Source organism: Euprymna scolopes, chromosome 25 (assembly GCF_053919585.1).
Source record: "Euprymna scolopes isolate OS-2025 chromosome 25, ASM5391958v1, whole genome shotgun sequence".
In the NCBI taxonomy this organism is placed as follows: domain Eukaryota; kingdom Metazoa; phylum Mollusca; class Cephalopoda; order Sepiida; family Sepiolidae; genus Euprymna; species Euprymna scolopes.
Window position 1 is genome coordinate 60,034,990 of NC_136506.1, and position 20,153 is coordinate 60,055,142.

The window sequence follows — 20,153 nt, forward strand, 5'->3', positions numbered from 1 at the left end:
AAACTGAGTATATAATTTTACTTGAAATAAAAGTGAGTATATAATTTTACATGAAATAAAAGTGAGTATATAATTTAACTTGAAATAAAAGTGAGTATATAATTTTACTTGAAATAAAAGTGAGTATATAATTTTACTTGAAATAAAAGTGAGTATATAATTTTACTTGAAATAAATGTGAGTATATAATTTTACTTGAAATAAAAGTGAGTATATAATTTTACTTGAAATAAAAGTGAGTATATAATTTTACTTGAAATAAAAGTGAGTATATAATTTTACTTGAAATAAAAGTGAGTATATAATTTTACTTGAAATAAATGTGAGTATATAATTTTACTTGAAATAAAAGTGAGTATATAATTTTACATGAAATAAAAGTGAGTATATAATTTTACTTGAAATAAAAGTGAGTATATAATTTTACATGAAATAAAAGTGAGTATATAATTTTACTTGAAATAAAAGTGAGTATATAATTTTACTTGAAATAAAAGTGAGTATATAATTTTACATGAAATAAATGTGAGTATATAATTTTACTTGAAATAAAAGTGAGTATATAATTTTACATGAAATAAATGTGAGTATATAATTTTACTTGAAATAAAAGTGAGTATATAATTTTACATGAAATAAATGTGAGTATATAATTTTACTTGAAATAAAACTGAGTATATAATTTTACTTGAAATAAAAGTGAGTATATAATTTTACATGAAATAAAAGTGAGTATATAATTTTACTTGAAATAAAACTGAGTATATAAATTTACTTGAAATAAAAGTGGCTATATAAATTTACTTGAAATAAAAGTGAGTATATAAATTTGCCTTGAGCAAATGTGAGCATATGAACTTGCTTAAGATAAAAGTGAGTATATAAATTTACTTGAAATAAAAGTGGCTAGATAAATTTACTTGCAATAAAAGTGGGTATATAAATTTACATGAAATAAAAGTAGGTATATAAATTTACTTAAAATAAAAGTGAGTATATAAATTTACTTAAAATAAAAGTGAGTATATAAATTTGCTTGAAATAAAACTGAGTATATAAATTTACTTGAAATAAAACTGAGTATATAATTTTACATGAAATAAAAGTGAGTATATAATTTTACTTGAAATAAAACTGAGTATAAAATTTTACTTGAAATAAAACTGAGTATATAATTTTACTTGAAATAAAACTGAGTATATAATTTTACATGAAATAAAAGTGAGTATATAATTTTACTTGAAATAAAACTGAGTATATAATTTTACATGAAATAAAACTGAGTATAAAAATTTTACTTGAAATAAAACTGAGTATATAATTTTACTTGAAATAAATGTGAGTATATAATTTTACTTGAAATAAAAGTGAGTATATAATTTTACTTGAAATAAAACTGAGTATATAATTTTACTTGAAATAAAAGTGAGTATATAATTTTACATGAAATAAAAGTGAGTATATAATTTTACATGAAATAAAAGTGAGTATATAATTTTACTTGAAATAAAAGTTAGTATATAAATTTACTTGAAATAAAAGTGAGTATATAATTTTACTTGAAATAAAAGTGAGTATATAATTTTACTTGAAATAAAAGTGAGTATATAATTTTACTTGAAATAAAAGTGAGTATATAATTTTACTTGAAATAAAAGTGAGTATATAATTTTACTTGAAATAAAAGTGAGTATATAATTTTACATGAAATAAAAGTGAGTATATAATTTTACTTGAAATAAAACTGAGTATATAATTTTACATGAAATAAAAGTGAGTATATAATTTTACTTGAAATAAAAGTGAGTATATAATTTTACATGAAATAAAAGTGAGTATATAATTTTACATGAAATAAAAGTGAGTATATAAATTTACTTGAAATAAAACTGAGTATATAATTTTACATGAAATAAAACTGAGTATATAATTTTACTTGAAATAAAAGTGAGTATATAATTTTACATGAAATAAAAGTGAGTATATAATTTTACTTGAAATAAAAGTGAGTATATAATTTTACATGAAATAAAAGTGAGTATATAAATTTACTTGAAATAAAACTGAGTATATAATTTTACATGAAATAAAACTGAGTATATAATTTTACTTGAAATAAAAGTGAGTATATAATTTTACATGAAATAAAAGTGAGTATATAAATTTACTTGAAATAAAACTGAGTATATAAATTTACTTGAAATAAAACTGAGTATATAATTTTACTTGAAATAAAAGTGAGTATATAATTTTACATGAAATAAAAGTGAGTATATAATTTTACTTGAAATAAAAGTGAGTATATAATTTTACATGAAACAAAAGTGAGTATATAATTTTACTTGAAATAAAAGTGAGTATATAATTTTACTTGAAATAAAACTGAGTATATAATTTTACATGAAATAAAAGTGAGTATATAATTTTACTTGAAATAAAAGTGAGTATATAATTTTACATGAAATAAAAGTGAGTATATAATTTTACATGAAATAAAAGTGAGTATATAAATTTACTTGAAATAAAACTGAGTATATAATTTTACATGAAATAAAACTGAGTATATAATTTTACTTGAAATAAAAGTGAGTATATAATTTTACATGAAATAAAAGTGAGTATATAATTTTACTTGAAATAAAAGTGAGTATATAATTTTACATGAAATAAAAGTGAGTATATAAATTTACTTGAAATAAAACTGAGTATATAATTTTACATGAAATAAAACTGAGTATATAATTTTACTTGAAATAAAAGTGAGTATATAATTTTACATGAAATAAAAGTGAGTATATAAATTTACTTGAAATAAAACTGAGTATATAAATTTACTTGAAATAAAACTGAGTATATAATTTTACTTGAAATAAAAGTGAGTATATAATTTTACATGAAATAAAAGTGAGTATATAATTTTACTTGAAATAAAAGTGAGTATATAATTTTACATGAAACAAAAGTGAGTATATAATTTTACTTGAAATAAAAGTGAGTATATAATTTTACTTGAAATAAAACTGAGTATATAATTTTACTTGAAATAAAAGTGAGTATATAATTTTACATGAAATAAAAGTGAGTATATAATTTTACTTGAAATAAAACTGAGTATATAAATTTACTTGAAATAAAAGTGGCTATATAAATTTACTTGAAATAAAAGTGAGTATATAAATTTGCCTTTAGCAAATGTGAGCATATGAACTTGCTTAAGATAAAAGTGAGTATATAAATTTACTTGAAATAAAAGTGGCTAGATAAATTTACTTGCAATAAAAGTGGGTATATAAATTTACATGAAATAAAAGTAGGTATATAAATTTACTTAAAATAAAAGTGAGTATATAAATTTACTTAAAATAAAAGTGAGTATATAAATTTGCTTGAAATAAAAGTGGCTATATAAATTTACTTGAAATAAACGTGAGTATATAAATTTACTTGAAATAAACGTGAGTATATAATTTTACTTGAAATAAAAATGGCTATATAAATTTGCCTTGAAATAAAAGTGAGTATATAAATTTACTTGAAATAAAAGTGATTATATAAATTTGCTTGAAATAAAAGTGGCTATATAAATTTACTTGAAATAAAATGAGTATATAAATTTGCCTTCAGCAAATGTGAGCATATGAACTTGCTTAAGATAAAAGTGAGTATATAAATTTACTTGAAAGAAAAGTGGCTATATAAATTTACTTGAAATAAAAGTGAGCATATAAATTTACTTGAAATAAAAGTGGATATATACATTTACTAGAAATAAAAATGGATATATAAATTTATTAATTTACCTAGAATAAATGTAGGAATGTAGGATCCGGAACATCCTATTCCAGTCAGAAATCGAAGAATACAAAAGATGTAGTAGTTGGTTGCCCAAGCTGAAGCAATTCCAGCAACTCCTTGCAGTAAAATTGAATATGCCATAACTGTCCTTCGTCCAATTCTAAAATGAAAAGAAATAATCAGATATTTTTCATTTACAAAAATCGAATTAATCCATTTTTATTGTGTACCAATATTCTTGTTTTATTTTAGTATCAATATTTCCCAAATTAATAAATATTTCAATAAATTTACGAATTGTAACTAGATGTAAAAACGAGAGGGAAAAAAAAACGAAAGAAAATGATTGAAACGATTAAAATGAAAGCGTTTCCCCATGAAATATTTCCGATTTGGTGAACGTGAATGTTCAACTATTTAAAGCAGGGCGATATTTTTTATAACATTTTTTTTTATAGCAGTGAAAATCTGACATTGTTTTTTCAAAATTTATATTTTATAAATTATTATAGTAAGCTCAATCAACATTTTTTATGCTCTTATGCTCCGTAATATATTGATATATATTTTATATATTGACTCAATCGATAAATAAATTACTTACAAATCTGAAAGGTTTCCAAGAGAAATAACACCAATCATGACCCCAGTAAAAAATAAGAGGACGCTGTGTGACTTCAACATACTGTCTTCACAAACAAGGGTCATCTGAAATATTAAAGAAAATATTTTACTAACATGAATAGGTTAGCAAAATAATTAATCTGGAGGAAAAATCTAGACCCGGGAGCTTTTCATCGGTTAGAACTATATTAAAAAAAATAATCTCAAGTCCTTCGTTGAGAAGCTATTTTTCTTGTAAGTCAATTAATTTATTATAATTACTGTATTAGTTTACTTCCAAGAATTCACGCTAGTCCTAATATTATTTCAGTTATCATCAGTTATTTACCATGAAAAACTATTTCGAAGATTTAAAAAGAAATTTTATGCCATGGCTCCTTAGAAGTGTTAATCAAACACTACCTCCGTTAACAACAAAAACAAAAACGTTCCGGATATCAGATTTAAATTTTCAAGATTTCAACCAAATTTGGTACACAGATATCTGGTTCAAATTTGACCTAGGTCAATTTTGAAAATATAACATTAAACATGGAAGTAATCACTCAAATTTTCACAGTTAAATGTTCAAATAAAAAATGTAGATAAACCCTAAAACAGTTAACCAAAATGTGACAATAGCTAAACTCAGTTTTAAGATAAAATGGCGTCTATATTCCCGCAGCAAAGTGTTTTTTGTGGTTATCCGTATTTGTTTGATGACAGCACTTATAACCTAATTGATGAGTCGCATAATCTATCGCCACACGCACATATATGATATGATGTGTGTGTGTGTTCATGCATGTATTCATTTATTTTACGAAAAATAAAGGTAGAACCTTGTAACTATTATGATTAAACTAGGAATTGAGTGTTTTTTTTAGCTAAAGAAAGCAGAAACTGGAATTAGAAACTGGTTCAAAATTCAAGTTTTAATTTATTTCTCTTATGTAACTGCTAATATTTTCATAGTTTGTCATTAATACCAGACATCACCGATAAATCATTTTATTCTGCATCTTTGCCTCTTTTCTTAATACTAGTGTATGCATATGATAAAGCTACTTTGTAGGGCATCCACAAGAACTCGCCTTCTACCACAATTACAAAGAACTTCCATGACGTAATTCATTTCCAAAAACAGATTTTCCAGGAACAGAATTAATCAGAAATCATCATTCAACTCAATTAGATTATCATGCAGTGATTTTGACCTTGATGGCTCAATATTAAAAAATGAGGAAAAGAAAAGCCACGAATGGCAACACTTTAGGTTTCAATCAACGAAATCTGTTTGATATATCTTACCTCTTCAACAACTGAAGTTCCAAAAATGGATGTGTCAAAAACCCACGAATCGCAACTGACCAATGAGCGATTGCCATTTGAACTCTCGTTATAAATGTGGCAACGGTCATAATATATCTCGTCATGTTTCATATGCTGTGGTATTGTCGCGTTGATGGCCGCCAAATGATCATCTCCTTGCACTTTGTAAGTGTCATCCTTCATACCAGGAATTGCGCATCTGTGAAAAATGCATCCAGTTTAAAAATGCATTCATGCTAAGAATTGGTAAAGTTAATATTTAGGAGAATCTTTTTGAACAAATTTAATTTTTTTCAGAATCAAAGAAACTCATTCTCATCGCACAAGACGATTAGAAACTTTGCATCTTATTTTCCCGGGTATTTTTTAGAAGAAACCGCGAAATTGTGCAAACATAAGCAAGGGATCATTTCAAATAATTAATAAGCAATAGATAAGTAATACTAAAACTGTAAATGTTTAAAGAATAAATGCTATTCAGATGTCGAATAGAAATCCATTCAAGTCTATGAATAGAATGAATGGAGCAATTGAATTGTTTCGACATTTAATGAACGTTGGTATAAATAAAAAAAATACTTTAAATCGTCGTCATACAAACGACGGTCGGACTCGAGCAAAACTGTTCAGTTGTGATGTACGAAAATATTAGCAAATGTAGGCACAATATACTGACAGACAAAAAGAGAAAACTGGTTGATATAGTTTAAAAAATAGAATATTTGTTTGGCTCAAATATTTGAATTTTGTTGAAAAGTAATTCAAATCAAATAAATACAAGGTTAAGATTGGTATTTATTGAATAATACCAAATCATTTTCGTCGTTAATGATTTGTTAGTATAACACAGTATGTCGGTATGAAAACACGTACATTATACATGAACTTTTAATGGTTTTCTTGTGTGTATGCATGAGTGTGTAAATTTGCTTTAAATAAATACACAGGGATATATACATATATATAAAACATATATTACATATATGTTTTATATATTATATGTATATATATATATACACGCGAATAGGTTACAAAATTGTTTTCTCTTAATTAAACTAAGAGAAAGAAAAGGATGTTATTAAACAAGAAAAAGTAAGATATAAAATATGAAACATGGAAAAAGAAAGAAAAAAATATAAACGAAACATTTAAGAATTGGTAATTTAAAAATATTGTTTTGAGCAAAGAGATATAAAAAAAAAATCCTGAAATAAAAACCTACGTTTCTGTGAGAACAACAATGTTTTTTTTTAATCTATTGAAATTAAGTTTTATGATTTATGTACGAAATCGTACTCAAAGCAGGTCAAATATATACCAATTGACTTTTCTCCCATTGACTCTGCGCCCAGTCCCGATTCCGCAGATGAGATGAAATCTACAAAACAAAAAAGAAATATTCATTTTGTTCTTGGGAATCATTTAAACGAAGAGCAAGAACTTTTTTTTCCGATATCACGTGACAGTTGAGCATGATTTCACGTCACCACAGTTGCTGTAGCGGTCTAATGACAAACAGCGAAGTTGTACAAGAAATTTGAGTTGAGACAAAAAGTCAAAAGTGAAAAATGTTTGAAGCATAAAAATTGATGGCTTATAATTGCATTAAACGTTCCACTGCATTTGCAGTTTATTGGTATTCGACGCCTATTGTTTGCTTTTCTGTATGAAACTGTTATTGTTGCAACGCAAATTGAAATAAATCAGACTGATAATGGCTGACAAAGCTGACATCAATATGACTACAAATGAGATTTTTCTGTGATAATTACAATAAAAGTTTTACTTGTTGACAAACACAAGCAAAACAGTTTTAGTTTTATTATTTCCATCCATAGCCTTGAGCCCCTGAAGGAGCATAGGCCATCCACAACTTTTGTAGATGTTTTTGTAACGAGAAGTTCTTTTTTCGGGGTGAGAGTGCTGGTTCCACACCCAACCTTCCCAGAAGATTCATACAGCGCCTAGACTTCCCAAATGGCCAGGATAAACGTTTATTTTTTATTTATTTTTTATTTTTTTTACAGGGTAGTCACCACTTATCAAAGCCCAGAAGCCACTCGGGGATGAAGGATATTGCGTGTACAGTAATCAATGGGATAGTATCGTAGTAATCGTTAGTATTGGAGATTTGATAAAGTGTCTTATTAGAGGGGGGCAGTTCATCAGGAATTTGTTTATGTTGGACTTGAAGACATCCAAGTTGTAGTCAGGTGGGAAACAGGCAAACGGAAGAGAGTTCCACAGGCGTGCATTTATAAAAGAGAAGCTTTGCTCATGGAATCTACGTTTTGGTTTCGGTACAGATAAAGAATGGGGAAAATTTTTGACAGTGGTTTCAGCTAGACGAGTGTTTATAGTAAAAGATTAGCGAGGGGGGAGCAGAGATTGGAGATCAGACGAGCACTTACCATGGAAGTAAGGATAAAACAAAGACAGGCTCGCAACGTTTCTCATGTGGGAGAGAACTTGCAGCAAAGAGAAAAGGGCATCCCCCACTAAGCCACGAAGCCTATTTTGTACTCTGTCAAGGCAGGATAGGCTGTTTTTAGCAGCTCCTGCCCAGATATGGCAGCAGTGCTCCATCCTTGGACGTACTTCGCTTTGCTTAACTTCGGTGATCTGCCGAGAACCGGTGTGTCACGTGATTCTGCCGCACATAGTTTTATTATTTGGATGATTCTTATTCTTGGTTGCTCCATTTACAGCGTTTTTGGCCGATTTAACTTCCGATCTTCTTTTGGTACATCTTGTCGAACCTTCTAGTATGTCGAACACGACTTGGTCCACGGAGATAACTTGTTCTCATCTTGTTAGCCATGACTACGCAGAAGAACTCATGATTGACGAAATAAGAACAATCTATATCGAGATTAAAATAAAACTCAATTCGAAATTGATTACAGGTTATCGAGTTCAATAAGATATATCTAATGAATGCTAAGGGCTTGTCGGAGTCTAACTCAGGGCCCAAACGGTTTGGGTCGGAGGGGGGGGGTGAGTATTTGGTTGCGTCCTAAAAAGAAGTTTGGGGTAGATCTGAGCAACGTGTTGACTTGTTGACAGTGTGTTATAATCCTTTGTGACGTGATCAACTCGCCTGAGAAATGGTTTCTGATTGGGCAAACTATTAAGAAAGTTAAATGTTTGCACCAATCAGCACCGAATGGGGAAATTAAACACAGATTCTAAATTGCAAATGGCGAATAGTCGCTACTACTAATGTGATTGTTTGTAGTTGCTTTTATTAAATCCGTTAGCACCTCTGCATTCAGATCTCTGAGTTGGAATAGAGAGCTTCCCGAATTACATTTTTTTATTCGAATTCTCTGTCGCCTATTCAAATCGAATCTATCGCACTCTTAATATAAAGAAAACGAATCGAAATTTCTCACTTGTTTAAAGAAAATATATTTTGTATTTATTTTCAAGTTGAAATTCGTTTTTCTTTTAATTACATTTAATTATATTTAAATACTTTAGTGCCTTATTTGCATTAAAAGTCATAAAAATTTAAAAACATGGTGTTGAGAACGGTAATGAGTTCGACAAATTCAAATTCATTGTAAAACATGTATTTGATGTAGGAATCTAATTCTTTTACTTTGAGTTCCAATAATTTAAGACCGTTAATATATTTATCACATTATTCATTACTTAATACATTCATTTTATTGTAAGGTCGCGCAGGGTTTGTAGGCAATAAAAATATCGAAAGTAATAAAAGTTGACTGTTGTTGAGCTTTCATAACTTTTAAATGAATTGCATGATCCGTTCTAATTTGATACGGTAGCTCAACGATGTCTTCAAACTCTAATGTTTACATCCAACTATAAGGACCAGGAAAATCATTAGAAATCACTTAAAAATGAATTTGTATTTCAATTTTTTGCTTCAGGACATTTTGTTTTTGTCTTTAATCAAATTTCTTTCATATTGTCGTCCCAATTTATGAATTTCTTATTGAATTTCTCAGTGAAAAAGTCAGTGGTAAAGTGTCACAGTTTTATTTAGAAAAAAAAGTTGATGTGTAACATGCTTGAGCCTACCACCACCTCACAACAGCCCATCATGATTTTTTTGTGAAAGAAGGCAAAATGAAAGGCCAAACGATCACAGGCAACACAACGGACTTTGATAAATGGAAAATGACTGAGAAAGCATGAACAAGATTGGGAAGGATGTGGACAGCATTTGAAAATAGATTTGAAAAGCTTGGGAATTTTGATAAAATCAAGGGGACAAAATCTAAAAATCTTATGCAAATGATAAAAACTAAATAATATTGAAATTATCCAGAATTTTAACTTTTGTATTTATATTTTAGAGAAAATAAAATTTACAAATGTTTGGTTTCTATTTATTTATTTATTTTGAGTAGTTTTTTTGTGTCCACCTGAAATTAATCAATTAATGAAATATTTATATGAAATTTCATAAATGTATAAAATGTATGTGAGTTTATGGCGTTGTGGTAATTTTATTTTATAGAAATGTTGTCCACATCTGAGGGTGAAAAGATAGGGATTAATGTGAAATGGATAAGAGAATTAAATTCAAATTGTCGTTTTTTTTTGTGAAAAGACGAGATAACCACACACACACACACACACACACACACACACACACACACACACACACACACACACACACACACACACACACACTTCAATTGTATGTAGCATCATACTAAAACGTCTGATGAGAAATCTGAGGCACAAAACCATTCAAACGAAATGGCAGTTGAAAGTGGAAGCAGATGTCAGTGAGCGCCGGATCTATGTATTTAAGAATTTTACTACTAATATATATAAGCCTGTTTCATAGTTTTCATCATGATTACTACATCTAAGGATTACTATTTATAGAAAACTTACTGAAAGCATCTGACCGCTGAACCAAGCTCAAATAAAATGAACAAAGGAGATTCGCCAACAGAATTGCTTTCACAAATGTCCCTATTTATGTACTCCCCTCCCAACAAGATCCGTTGTTAATGTCGAGAAAATCCAGCTTCCAAAATATGTACAAAAATAAAAATCTAGGCCCGAAGACCAAATAGAGAAAAAGGTTCAGTGAAGTGAAACTATTAAAAAAAATGATGTTTATTTTTTTAAAATCTTTTTTAAAAAATGATGATTACAAATCCAACGTTTTAATCTAAAAATCGGAAATTTCAGTTGAAACAGGGTAATTGGATAAAATGATGGCCAATAAAATTAAATACTTTTCCCATTTATTGATCTGAATTTATGATTAATATTTATCACTTCAATCATGCATTACTTCAATCATACTTGGCAACTTGTTGCCTGTATTTTTTTTCAGTTGATTTAGGACGAATCTGATGCGCTGAATCCAAAACTCACATTCGTTTTGTTCAATCAGGTCAGTTTTTTGGGGCTATGAACACATGACGTTTTTTTACATTTTTGTTCACATGCATACGTATGTGAAGCATTTAAGAAGTTGATAGGATATTTCTTATTGAAAATGATCATTTTAATGACAAGAATTATTTAGGTCCGATAGTTCTGGGTGATTATGTCGAAAAGGGGTCATCTTGAAGTTATAAAACCTCGAAATCTTCCAAAATTAATGCTCAGCATTACACGAAGAAGAACTGGCATGTGCAAAAGGAATTGGTGCCTTGCAAAGAAAGGAACGCCATCAATGGCCCTCTGGTGGGCAGAAACAGAATACTCTTCCCAGCGCTGCACATCAAGCTTGGCTTAATCAAGCAGTTCATCGAGGCTTTCGACAAGGATGGCCACTGCTTCACTTGTGGCAGGTTTTTCTAGGATTTATCATGGAGAAGTTGAAACCTGGTATCGTTGATAATTTTCAGATCTGACAACTCATCAACTCAATAAACGAAATGGAATGGAACTGAAAGCGTGAAAGGTATTTGTTCTGGTAATGAAGAACTTTCTCGGCAACAATAAGGCCACTTAACATGCCGGTTGCTTACAGAAACCTGGACTGAAATATGAGCGTCAGAATGCACTATTTTCACATATGAACCAGTTTTCTGAAAACCTGGGTTCAATGAGGGACGAGTGGGGTGGGGAGAGAGTCCACGAGGACCTGAAAGAGATTGATACCAGATATCAGAGTCGTTGGGACAGTCATAATGGCCGACTACTATTGGAATCTGAATACAGACTTCTCTGTCGCTGTGCATTCCATGCGTTCGAAGAAACAGAAGTTCAAACCCTAAAATTGGAAAATCGTGAAGCAACATGTGATTTATGTGTCCTTAGCTTTATCTCATTCCGTTTACAGTAATCGATGTTTCTATCAGGTAATCAATATATGTGGTTAGCAAAACATTCATTTCTCTTAAAAATACTTCGGGTGATACATGTTGACAAAAATCAGCTGATAATACCACAAAAATGTAATCAATTTTGTCACAAGATCTGATTTTAAAAAATCAATTTAGCACTAAAACCTGACCTGATGGAGAGAAACGGATGCCATTTCCTGATTCAGCAATTATTTGATTCAGCAATAATTTGATTCAGCAATTATTTGATTCAGCAATTATTTGATTCAGCAATTATTTGATTCAGCAATTATTTGATTCAGCAATAATTTGATTCAGCAATTATTTGATTCAGCAATTATTTGATTCAGCAATTATTTGATTCAGCAATAATTTGATTCAGCAATTATTTGATTCAGCAATTATTTGATTCAGCAATTATTTGATTCAGCAATTATTTGATTCAGCAATAATTTGATTCAGCAATAATTTGATTCAGCAATTATTTGATTCAGCAATTATTTGATTCAGCAATTATTTGATTCAGCAATTATTTGATTCAGCAATAATTTGATTCAGCAATTATTTGATTCAGCAATTATTTGATTCAGCAATTATTTGATTCAGCAATTATTTGATTCAGCAATAATTTGATTCAGCAATTATTTGATTCAGCAATTATTTGATTCAGCAATTATTTGATTCAGCAATTATTTGATTCAGCAATTATTTGATTCAGCAATTATTTGATTCAGCAATGCAAATGTTGCTTAAATCAGTTGTAGAAATCTAAACATTCAAAAAATAAAATACCGTGTTATTTATTGCGAGAATCAAATATAGAAGGATGCGGGGCGATTTCTTGTTTTTATAACAGTTCGTTGTTAATTTACAAGGAAGGAATCGGCGAGTAGAAATTATGTATATATATATAATCATACCGCCATCCTGTTGCTTCCCACAAGAAAAGGTTAGTTTTGGCTCATTATTTTCATAAAGAATGTTTTCCCATAAGTAGAGAAGATGACTAGTTTAACAGTGCTAATAATTTACGATTAAATGGCTTTTGACCTTTTAACCATAAGAAACTTATTTTGACTTAAAATTATGCTTCACTAAAAAAAATATAACAATTTGATTGGTACGCGGAAAAAATCCAATATAGTTTATGAGAGTTTTTAACAATACGGCAATGGAAATAAGCCTAAAAACGGAGATAACCTCTCTATCACACACCTGTTTTTTGTTTTCATTTAATAAAGAGAGCGTCTGTCTCCTTTGATTACATATTAATGATTTTAAACTTATATTCGTTGCCATTTTGTCGAAATTTCTAGAAAGCGATATTTTACTTTTCACAAATGACGAGTTGTTATTCAATGGTTTTCATATGTCCGAAAATTTGCTATAAGAAACTTACTTATTTCATGTTATTACAAAAATATGCATTAAAGTAAAAATAAATTATTTAACATTAGCGTAAAAATAATTTAATATTATTACAAAAATATGCATTTAAGTAAAAATAAATTATCTAGGGGTAATTCTGGAATCCATTTCAGTGTAAATAATGGATGCTTTCAAATTAGTAAATCACCAATTTATGGTTTTGACATTAACGATAAAATATATTTGTAGTTAATTCAGAACAAATTGAAAAAGTTGACAAAATGAACACATTTTTGCGGTTCATGTTGTGCAAAATACAATCAAAGGTGCAAGGAGAAAATAGAATTTGGATTTTTTGTTTAATAAAAAGCAAAGAAATTCAACTTCTATTTTCTCCTTTCACTAAAAACAAAAAGTGTGTTTCACGTTAGGGTTATTTTTCAAGTTTAAATAAATAAAAACAAGTTCAAACACTAAGTAGATTCAATTATTCATATATTGTTTTAGGTAAGGAGAGTTTTATGGAGACAAAAAATATTGTACAACTTCAGAAATGAGAATGTGCACGTAAGCAATTATATCGTATAATAACCGACACATACAATGAATCACATACACACACAAAACAAAACACTAAATATTAACATTAAATCTTCAAAATTGTAATTATGAAAAAGTTTACTTTTAAGGAATTCATTTTCTTATAGTCTAATGAATGTGAATTCATTTTCTTATAGTCTAATGAATGTGAATTCATTTTCTTATAGGCTAATGAATGTGAATTCATTTTCTTATAGTCTAATGAATGTGAATTCATTTTCTTATAGTCTAATGAATGTGAATTCATTTTCTTATAGTCTAATGAATGTTCATGTTTGATCACTAAGGCTATGGCAAGAGAATATTCTTATTGTTTTGACTCTCGAGTATATATCCGACACAATTAGACGCAGTTAACCAATCGAGAACTACATCACTATCTAAAAACATAAGATATTAACTGATATATACTCGAGTCAAACTATTGAAAAGAATATTCTCTTGTAATAGTGATCACTTTTAATTAAGAAATAAAACAAACAGAAAATAATACAAAACAAATAAAAACAAGACAAAACAAAACACACAAATATAAAAAATATTTTTTACACAAACCTCATTTTTATTCATGTCTCAATATTTTCTTACATTAACTTATAAAGTAGTTGCATTTTGTTTTACCAACGTGAAATTAATTTTAATTGAAAACAATGGAAAATTTTAAACTTCGATTTTTTTTTTAAGAAGTCAAGCTGTATATTCGTATGAACAAGGTACAATCATTGATTAATCGGAAACCCTACCGGACAACGGTTCTCTGGACAATAGTGTAGTCCTAAAAACAAAAACGAAAAGACGGGCGAAGGTGACCACAATCAAAATAAATTTTTTTCAATAAATTTTTTAAAGATATATTTTTACATTTTATCTTTTTATAATTATTCAGTTTTGCAAGTGTTCCTTTCTTCTTGATAAAAAAAAAAACATGAAAATGATTTTGATGTATAATTAGCCAGAAAAAAAATCATTGCCATTTTACAATAAAATTCATCCCAGTGGTCTTTTGTGAAAAAGTGACCTTTTCCAACGCTAATTAATAACTATTGCCGACTTCTCTAACATTTCTACATTTATAAATATTTATTTCTAAAATTTGTAAAGATTATCTTTTAAAGAAAATACACACCCTTTATTGTATTATTAATGTGCATTATTAAACTCATCCATAACGAAAATAAAAGAAGATAAATTTTCTTAAAGAAAGAAACTACAGTTCATCAATGCAACTGTTTTATTCTTGATTCTTTTTTGTTGAGCAGCACAAATGAAGCGTCTTTTTAAATTCTAACAATAACTTACTTCATAAGCATAAAAGCTTCAAAATCATTTGTGAATACCGAAGGATGATTCAGGTCGCGAATGAACGTGGTTGCATATTTGGCCATGACTCGACGTTGAGGCCTCACTGTCTTAAGGACTGCTGACAAAAGGATGTCTTTGCGTGGATGGTACGCCTTCCCATGTAAGACCGTGACGAGGCGTAGAATCTACGCAAAATGTTTGGAAACTGGCAATTTCCATCGTTTCCAGTCACACATGTTCGACTGAACTCCTATCAGTACAACTTTTCAAATCTTGCCTCTTTCTCTCACTCATGCCACACACACTAACCTTCATGTTCTTCATAGTATTTTTAACACGCCGAAAGTATCCATTTTATCGTATTATTTTTCTTACAAATAACCTTTATTATTCCCCAGTTTTTTTTTATTCCAATACACAAAGTACTTATTTACGCATTCATTTGGAATCATATACACCATGGTTACATATAATTTAAGAATCTCTTTCAAATTATTTTCCTCTTCGTTTTTTAAGGTTTTCAAAAAATAAAAATAAAATTAAAAAAAAAAAACACGTGCGATGGCAAAAAATATTAATAATTATAAAATGATTAAAAATATAACTTTTATATCTTAATTTATTTTGATTGTAGCAAACTTTTATTCGTTTTTAAGCTTTTGTTGTGAGCAATTTAGTTAATAAATCATGTGTGCGCGTGTGTTTGTATTTATGCGTGCGTGTATGTGCATGTATGTGTCTGGTCGTTCCTGTATATCAATTTGATATTTATTTACGGTAATTAGAATGTTAAGACGATATGTGTAATTAGTTATTTTATGAGATTATTAAAAAGCAGAAATAAAAATTATTTAAAAAATAGACTAAATAACGTAAATTAGGTTGTGAGACGATTTTTTAAATCTTCAGACTGAGGAGTATAACAGTACGTAGAGCTGTAGTATGCATCGTTAAATCATTTATGCATCGTTAAATCATTTTAGCGGATGATCTTTTCATGTTTGCACACTGCAGGATTTGTTTAAAAGATTTTCACAAACACAAACATGTCAGTGATGAAACATAAAACAGGGAGACTCATCTGATGATGACGGACAAAACATTACGTCAGATTATCAATCTTTTTTATGGTTGAATTCTATGATTAGATTCAAATTTGCTTACAAACTTTTCAAAATCTCCACAGACTGACAATATTACGTATGAGATAGCAGACAAATCATACAAGTTTTAAACACTTGTTCTTCAAGTCATTCTAATCAAATCTATGTGATTGGCCAATAGTTATTTGTCTATGATTATCTGGATGGTAAATAGATTGCACGATACTTATGACACTGATGGGCGACCGAATTAAGTGCAGAATATCGCCCCAAAACCTAATTGTATCACATAAAGCAAAGTGTCTGTTATACATGGTAAAAGGATGGTATGAGAATAGATCCCCTAACCGTGGACGCTAGTTTTACGGACACTGCATGAAACACTGACTGTATCAAGACTTGTCTGTCAGGAGATAAAGGAATAAGACTTAATCACCCAACTCAATTCTGCCAGAAGAGACACTGATGAATCTATATTGCAACGATGAAGAATTTCATGAGCAAAATTTGTAAGAAAGTGACTTTCTCGAACTACGGACAAAAACCTACCCTTACCGCTGACCAACCGCTGACCAACCGCTGTATGCTATAGTAAAAATAAAATACAAGTAAAATAGTCTGAGCATGAGAGGAACAAATTCACGATAATCAAATTCATGCTTAGGTTTTATACAGAAATTATGACTTTGAGCTCGATAAAGACATTATGATAAGGCAGTGGCCGAACCAGTGTCATCATGAAAATAAATAAAATGGTCTTATTTCGTACAACGTCGATTCTTACTTGTGTGAACTGCTGTATCTGGCCTTCAGGTCAAGATCAAAGTGTAGTATCTGTTCTTCAGATCTACACTTCAGTTTCTTGTTCTCTGTCAATGGAGGAGAAATCCTTCACGACGGAGACAATTTTTATTTTTGTTCCTTTTCTCCACATTAAAAAACGACCCTGGTGTCTAACTGTCCCGTGGGGAGGCATTGTAAATAGGAATTCAATGCTGTATCGATTGATCATCGCCTAATATTTCCTGGATAAAAATGTTGCAATATTTGTAAAGATCATCTTTGAAAGAAAATATGTCGTTTTTTTTTCTGACATACGCAACCTTTGAAAATTATTGTGAATAATGAAGGAAAGGGTGTAATTTTATTCTAGTGTCGATTGTTGTGTATAAAGCTCACCTTATTCATGTGTATTTGTTCATTAAAAAAGATAGTTGTAGCATTTTCAGAACTAGTGCCTTACTTTTTATAAATAACAATCTTATCTCTGACATATGATGTCAATTGGGCAACAACATCCAGATGCGTTCAGGGAATTTCAGAGTGAAGAAGAGAATTATCTGCACTTGGTATTGACCAAGTACACCAGCATAACGGCGGCCAAAGGTGACAAAAGAAATTGTGTTGATAGAATAGGAGGTAGCACATAAGTGAATGTAGTCTGCAGACTAGATAGATGCTATCTGCTATTAAAGATGCCACCTACAGCAGCTGATGTCATTAGCATTCATTGGATGCGGAGAAATCTTCCACTGTAAAGGTAAAATAGGCATATTGCCTAGGAATAAGCTGATCAGTTGATACTAGACACAAAGAACATTGCATCCTCATCTGAAGTTATAGCAACACATCACTTGCAAAATCATTCATGGAAAAGCGAGAGAAGTTCCTTTTACTATTCAGCGAAGAAAACACTCATTCATTACTTAAAACAAGAGAAGACAACCGAGAGATTTTATAAGGACACAATTCTAAAAGAAGATTTTCAGTTAATCCAACACTTTCCATCTTCTGTCAGAACATTGTGCCTTTCAATTTTTTTTTCATACACGAGAATCCATCATAACTTACATTTCTCATTAATAGCGCAAATCTTCATGAGAAATGATTAGAATGATTGAATCGTAAGTGAACGTCTAATCAGAGATGCAAACATGATGCCCGACATTTGTATACTTTAAAGAAATTTTATGAGTATGAAAAAATGGAAATACTATGGCACTGGGTACAGGTAGCTGTAGTCTTTCATGTATTTTCATGAAGTCAAGTCCATAATGTAAAAAAAAGCGGACAATGAATGTGAAGTAGAGTAACAGAAAGCAGTAAGACAAAAGGTAATTGGCAAAGCTGTTTCACTTGTTCATGCAGATGTGTGAAGTAGAAACGACAAGCATAGTAATCATTACAAACGGATAACATGTCATTAAGAACACAGTGAAGGGACCGCACGTAATGTAGAAGATGACACTTGAATCAAAGATGCAATGAATGATGAGAGAATTAATGGTCAACATAACATCCTTATAGAAAATAGCTCTTGAAAAATGTGAAGTCGTTTTTAGTCAAGGAGCCGATAGGATGGATTCAAGTATATTAGGTAGTTTCACCAATATGCCTTGAGATATCCAAAGGGACCATTTTCATGCAATCACTGAATATTGTCCGTTTTCCTTAGAAATGCATTCATAATCTGCCACATTTTAAGATATTTCAGAACCATACACCATTCTTAGCTGGCATTCAACATTGATTCAGGATTGCGGATTCTGAAGCCGTTGGATGTCTTCATTATGTACAATAGATTAAGCGCAGCTATTAGATGAGATGAAGCAAAAGGATGACAAAATTCAATTCCACCAACACACAGACACAATCAAAGAACACAAAACGTGTAGATATTCCGTATCAGGCTCTCTCCAATCTGCTGAATGATGATGGATACAGAAATGATGGAGATGTTAAGCAATGCAACTACTTATTGCAGTGATCTGTTGAGAAGTAACAGTGTTTCTGTAAGAAAGGCTTAAGTAAAGATGCAACCGCACCGATGCACATCAATCTGCAACTGTATTTGTGAGCAGAATCAACTGGAGAAGCAGTGAAATGATTGGAACACTTATTAATCAGTGCAAAGCTTATTAGAAAAATGGGCAATCAGTCGGGTTATCTTAAAATAAAACTAATAAAATCACTAATTAAAAATGGCCACCATTTTGGATTTTCAAATTTGATTAGAATCACTTGGAAAACAAGTGTGTCCAATTTAATGCTTTTGTCATCATTTTCAGTAATTATCGACTGTATTACTATACACTTCAACAAAGAATCATGCACAGTTATAGAGGCCGTCAAGTCTTTACAGAAAAGAGCAAACATTATTACATTTTCATAATGGAACGAAAATCAAAAGAAAGTTCAGTTTATTTCATTTAGAGTTTTAGATTTAAAAACAACATCCAAGACTTACGATAAAGCAAAAATAAAGCACAATTATAAAACACGACTAACATTTTTCTAATGTACAAATTGAATTTACAAGAAATAAAACACTTAATGGGCTTGTATTTTGGTAAAAAATTGGGGTTTAATTTTATTATTATCAATTAATGCATATAACTATTCTCTTAGATGGCCCCACACTGTAAATCTTGTATACGTACTTATAAGGATAACCTCCTTTCTCCCTCGTGACCCTTGTGAGAGTGATTCATTTTGGTTAGAGACGTTAATAAGTTGATCAGCAGTTGCTGAATCGATAAAGTAATGATATGTCCAACTGCATACGCATAATGTATATTTTTCTTGTTGATAACTGATGAAAATTATGTTTTTATAAGAAACAGAATTCTTATATTGTTTACCCGAATATGATTTACAGTTTTCATTATTAGAAAAAGATGTTTTCAAGATTACGTTTATATCAAGCGTGTTTTAGGTATGGCCAAAATTTTGAACGAAAATTGTTTTAATAGAAATCACA

General features: G+C 29.5%; 1 protein-coding gene across 3 annotated transcripts in view; it reads right to left on the reverse strand.

The window, feature by feature from the left end:
- Positions 1-20,153, reverse strand: part of LOC145247372 (organic cation transporter protein-like) — a 255,075-nt gene that overhangs the window by 126,249 nt on the left and 108,673 nt on the right. For 2 of the 3 annotated variants that reach the window (XM_080109053.1, XM_080109054.1), the window contains 4 exons: positions 7,049-7,108; positions 5,710-5,929; positions 4,400-4,503; positions 3,801-3,955 (listed from right to left, as the gene is read on the reverse strand). In XM_080109053.1, coding sequence (XP_079965179.1) covers positions 3,801-3,955; positions 4,400-4,503; positions 5,710-5,913 — 463 coding nt within the window. In that variant the 5' untranslated portion in view covers positions 5,914-5,929; positions 7,049-7,108. The remainder of the gene's footprint in view (positions 1-3,800; positions 3,956-4,399; positions 4,504-5,709; positions 5,930-7,048; positions 7,109-20,153) is intronic. The other variant, XM_080109052.1, reaches the window with a different exon arrangement.